Raw genomic sequence first — 5,064 nt, forward strand, 5'->3', positions numbered from 1 at the left:
GCTCTACAAGTACTTCTAGGAATACCCTCAAATAACGGATTATAACAACGTTGAATATAAGTAACAAACCCCAAACCCGAAGGAAAGAAAAATGGTAAACAATCATAAGCTACCATTTTAGTTATTTCTACACGCTCTTTTTTCTTGTCATACTTAAAATTTTTACCGGTTCGTGGTCTATCGTCATTTGAATACCCCCCACATTTGAACCCGTTTGCTCTCCCCAAACATCCATATGTTTCTTTCTCATATGACCATTTAGTGTACCCGTTCTACCATCCTTACTAGTTTCTTGCCTAAAAGCAAATACTTGTCCACATAGGGTACATTTAGCTGTTTGGCTTTCCCTATCTTTAGTCATAAATTTTCAACTTTTAGCGGTTGGCTTACGAGTTCTAGGCGGTTTGTCTTGTGTATGTGATTGTGCAGGACATATATCTCCTATGGGATTTTCGGGGGCTTGTGTTTCATCATCATCATCATCAATTTCATTAAAAGTGTCGATATAATGTTGTTGCATTGCCTCATGACCTAAAAGTGGATTATTTCCACCAACATCAATACCTAAATTAGGTGTTTCTTCCACAAATGTTTCCTCATTAAGGCCACCCCTAACAATACTACTACTACCGGTACCACGTCTAAATCTCTTCGCCATTAAATAGATTAATTTAAATCACACTCAAATAAATCACAAGAAAATAAATTGCAACAAATTAAATTGCGTAAATTAAATTGCGAAAAATAAAGATAGAGTTGGAATGAAGGTACCAAATTGCTAGGACTAATTTCCAACAAAGTGAAGGCGGCTAGAATTGCAAATCCACCAAAGCTACTTCGGATTGTTGCAAAATCACCAACTCCATCAACAATATTATAATTGCAAAATTAATAATTGAAACTATAATAAGACTTTCTAATAATTATTTGAGAGAAATTTAAAGTGGCTAATTATTGCAAAGTAACTATAATTGAGAGATTGAGATTTGAGAGAAAGAGAAGAGTGAATTGGTATGGATTAAAATGGAAATGGAGAGGGGTTTATATAGGGGTGGGGGATGGGTTAAAGTGTTAAAAAAAAAAGTTTGGGGGGTTTGGGGGGGCAAAAAATGGGTTTGGGATCGTTTGGCAATGGCCATTTTTTGCAAATGGACGTTGCCCCGAATCGGTCCCAAATTAACTGACAACGGCTACAATTAAAAAAAAAAAAATTAAATCGACCGGTTTAACGGCCCCGTTCCCGATTCCAAAAAAATCGAAAGCAGGACGATTATGTAATAAACAAGTTAACCTAACCCTTTACGGGTTTAACTTAAATCCTAAGATATGCAAGACTTATGTTGTGACAAGGACAAGTGGAATTGACATTTGGGTCGCTGATCAATTGATCCACGTCCTCGTGAAAAGAACCAACGTGCTCTCTTGGCTGCACATGAAATATTAAGCTCTTCGTTTGGAAAACAAAAATGACCATTTATTCATTATAACAATAAAATTTCAATTATGAATATGTAAAAGTTATAGTATATGGTAATTTTAAAACTTAACTTTTTCTACTATAATTATGTTTAACTTCAACTCTTTCAAGATAAGTAAGTTTAGAAAAGATACCATCAAAGGGCATTATAGGGTGAATGAATTTTTCTTAGCACGAATATAAATTAATTGAATCAGTGACTTAGTGATGAGTATCGAAAACAATGTAATTACATAAAAATTTCAAAAATTTGCAAAGTTGTTACAAAGACAAGTGGACATAACAATTAAGACGCTAACTATTAATACACGTCGCCGTGACAAGAAACCTTGTGCATCCTTCATTTGAAGATTCTTTATGTTTTATTTGTTAAATCATTCATTTGAAGATGAAGAGCAAAATGATCCTCTCTTACTATATGACAAAAACCACCGACGTAAACCCTATGTCCCTATACCCCACACCATGCCCCTTGCAAATGGACTTTACTCCCAACTCGCATTCATGCATACTAATATATGTCGTGTAAACATATAATATGCTCTTCATTTCATCACCTCACATTAAAATCTTTGATTTCTAATTAAGCCAAGTCAGACTGCCAAGTGGTGACTATTTCTTCACAATGTCCTTTGTTACTCTTTACTAAACCTATATATTCAGTTACCATGTTTATTAGCCTTAGTCTTGAAGCATCCACAGAATCCTTTTCCACCAAGCAAAAGCAAACCCCAACCCTCTCCTTTTTAATACATACATGCACACACTTTAATTTCTCCAATTTATTCCTTTCCCTTTCTTCTCATCTCTGCTTCTCTTTCTTTTTTCCGCTAAAAGAAATAAAAGATGCCAGCTGGATCATATAGAAGTAGCTATGATGATAATTCATTTGAGCTTTTTCTTGAAGGTTGGCTAATTAGGCAAGAACAATTTTTGGATGAACTTATTGTTGCACAGGACACTTTTGATGTAGAGTCACAAGAGGGTATTATGAGAGACCTTATTACAAGAGTCTTAGCTCATTATCAAGAATACTATGAAGAAAAATCAAGAATGTCTCATAGGAATGTTTTTCGGGTTTTCTCACCTACTTGGTTCACTCCACTTGAGAGGAGCTTCCTCTGGATTACCGGGTTCAAACCCGGTTTAGCTTTCACTCTGGTAATGTTGAATTTTGTCATCATCTTTATCTAAAAATTTAACCTATTTGGAAGAGTATACATTTATTTACTTAATCATTTATTTATTCTACATGCCTACATGGTGCATTTGCACAAATGATTTTTTAGGCCTTTATTTAAACTCTGAATTTGTTAGGATCGTTCTACTCCTTTTCTTCTTCCCTAGCATGAAAGAGCCTTCTCTGGCAGCAGCACTATACCTTAGTATCTCTCTAGCTGCCAGTCTATATAAAACGTAGTTAGCAGAGGTCAGTCTGTCTGGCCTATCTCAACGGGTTATATTTGTATCTAGAAAAGAAAAAATCATTCAACTTCTCTTAAAGTATGAAATATGCCCACAGGACTAATTCGGGATAGAATTCAAAGAGGGGCCTCAAAATAGCCAAGCGGTGCAAGCAATCGCTTTAACATGCCCCTCACGTGCAAGTTGAACACATATTTTTTTCGTCTTAATGTAGGTAACCTTTTTTTAGGCTATTAAAAAAGAATGACATTTATATTTAAAAACCATTTAACTTTAAATATAATATTGTAACAAATTTTAGTCACAAATATATCTATAATTCATTTTAGATCATAAACTTTTTAAAAAAATTCTTTGTTACATTTCATCCCGAGTTTAAATTCATTAAATAAGTTAGAACAGAGGCAGTATATTTTTATTTATAAATAATTGGTGTGAATGAGACTTAATAAATTGTAACCATATTATTTAAAAACTTAATCAGTTAGACGAAGTACACATTTATTTACTTGATTATATCTTCAACAACAGGTAACTGATTCCATAAGTGATTTGAGTGAAAATCAAGTCCACAGACTCAACAGGCTGAGACACGAGACGAAGGTTCAAGAAAGGTCCCTGACGGAAGAGTTGGCCAAAATTCAAGAGAGCGTGGCGGCCCCACCGTTGGTGGAACGGGCACGAAGAGTAGGGATGCAACTTCTATACACTGACGGTATAACCGTAGAGATCACAGATGAGGATGAGAACATAGATACACTAAAGTCAGCTATGGAGAATGTTGTGACGGATGCTGATAGGTTAAGGACAAGAACAGCTGAAAGAGTTGTGGGAGTACTTAGTCCTTTGCAAAGTTTGAGGTTTTTGACTGCTGCAGGTCAGCTTCAATTGAGGTTGAGGATGATGGGAATGCAAAGAGAAGCTGAAAGGCAGCAAAATGAAGCTTCAAATGGTTGATAAATTAGTAATAATTTTGGGACTTTTTAGAAACTAATTATCGAGTTTAAATTTGCTTTCAGTTGTATGTTGCTCGGACTTTTCGAAAATGTCAGTTGTGTTCGTGTCGAATTTTTCGGAAGCAGTTTTTTGGAAGTTCCGGAGAATCCAACTCTTAAAGATGCAGTTAGATGTGTGTAGGATCAGAAATAATGTATTTTTAAAGAATTCGATACGAATGCGACTACATTTTCGAAGAATCTGAGCTACATAATTTGAGACTTTCAAAAATGTTGTTGTAGTAGTTTCTATAGGAAGCCAAGCTTGTGTAATAGTTAGCGTGAAACTTTAAGAGCTTGTTTGGATGAATTTATGACTTTTAACAGCTAAAAGTCATAAGTTAGAAATTTTAGCTTATGGCTTTTGACTTATTTTTGTTGATTTGGCTTAAAAACACATGCTTAAAAGCACTTTTTAATTTTACCCTAACAATACAAAAGTGTTTAAAAGCTATTTTGGCTTAAAAACACCTAAAATAAACCAATCCAAACAGGCTCTAAAAACCGTTTACAAATATTGTATTAGGTATTTCATAGTGAATGACCTCATGTCACAAACTATAAGAGTAATAAGACTAAACTTGTATATTTTTGTGGCTTTGCTTTTTTGGCACTGTGTTTTTATTTATTGTCTTGGTCTTTTCCTAACCGTAGTTGCGGAAAGACAAATACCCTCTCGGTTAAGATAAACACAATCATGTAAAGTACACTTCTAAGCAATAAAGTTTTTTCCCCCTAGTAAAAAGAATGTAGAAACAGAGTAAAATGAATAAACAAAGAGAATGTGAACTTATGATTACTGATAAGCACTGCCAAGCAACAGACAGCTGAAGCAAAAAGCTTATGCTTTTTGGAAGTAATCATAAGCACTACCGCTAACCGTTTGGTAGAGTGTATAGAAATAATACTAGGATGTATTAATAATGTGGGATTAGTTTTTATTCAGTGCTTTTAATTTGATTTGTTGTATTAAGAGCATTCTGTCTTTAACCGTATGTTTGGTTGTTATACAAGAAGACAAAGGAAGCAGCCACTTAACCACAATAAAAATAAAACTCACAAGAAAGGACATAGTTCTGTTTTGCTGCGGCATTTTGTGGACCGAATAGTTTGAAAATGCGTTTTTTCTTTTTTATGGGTTCCTAATATCATGTTCCTCGATCTAAA

General features: G+C 34.4%; 1 protein-coding gene across 1 annotated transcript; it reads left to right on the forward strand.

The window, feature by feature from the left end:
- Window positions 1–2,148: 2,148 nt before the first annotated feature.
- Window positions 2,149–4,129, forward strand: LOC132049627 (protein RESPONSE TO ABA AND SALT 1-like). The gene is made up of 2 exons (XM_059440500.1): window positions 2,149–2,638; window positions 3,434–4,129. The coding sequence occupies exons 1-2, from the start codon at window positions 2,324–2,326 to the stop codon at window positions 3,857–3,859; spliced, it is 741 nt and encodes a 246-aa protein (XP_059296483.1). The 5' UTR covers window positions 2,149–2,323; the 3' UTR covers window positions 3,860–4,129.
- The last annotated feature ends 935 nt before the right edge of the window (window positions 4,130–5,064 follow it).

The sequence above is a fragment of the Lycium ferocissimum genome, chromosome 3 (assembly GCF_029784015.1).
Source record: "Lycium ferocissimum isolate CSIRO_LF1 chromosome 3, AGI_CSIRO_Lferr_CH_V1, whole genome shotgun sequence".
In the NCBI taxonomy this organism is placed as follows: Eukaryota; Viridiplantae; Streptophyta; class Magnoliopsida; order Solanales; family Solanaceae; genus Lycium; species Lycium ferocissimum.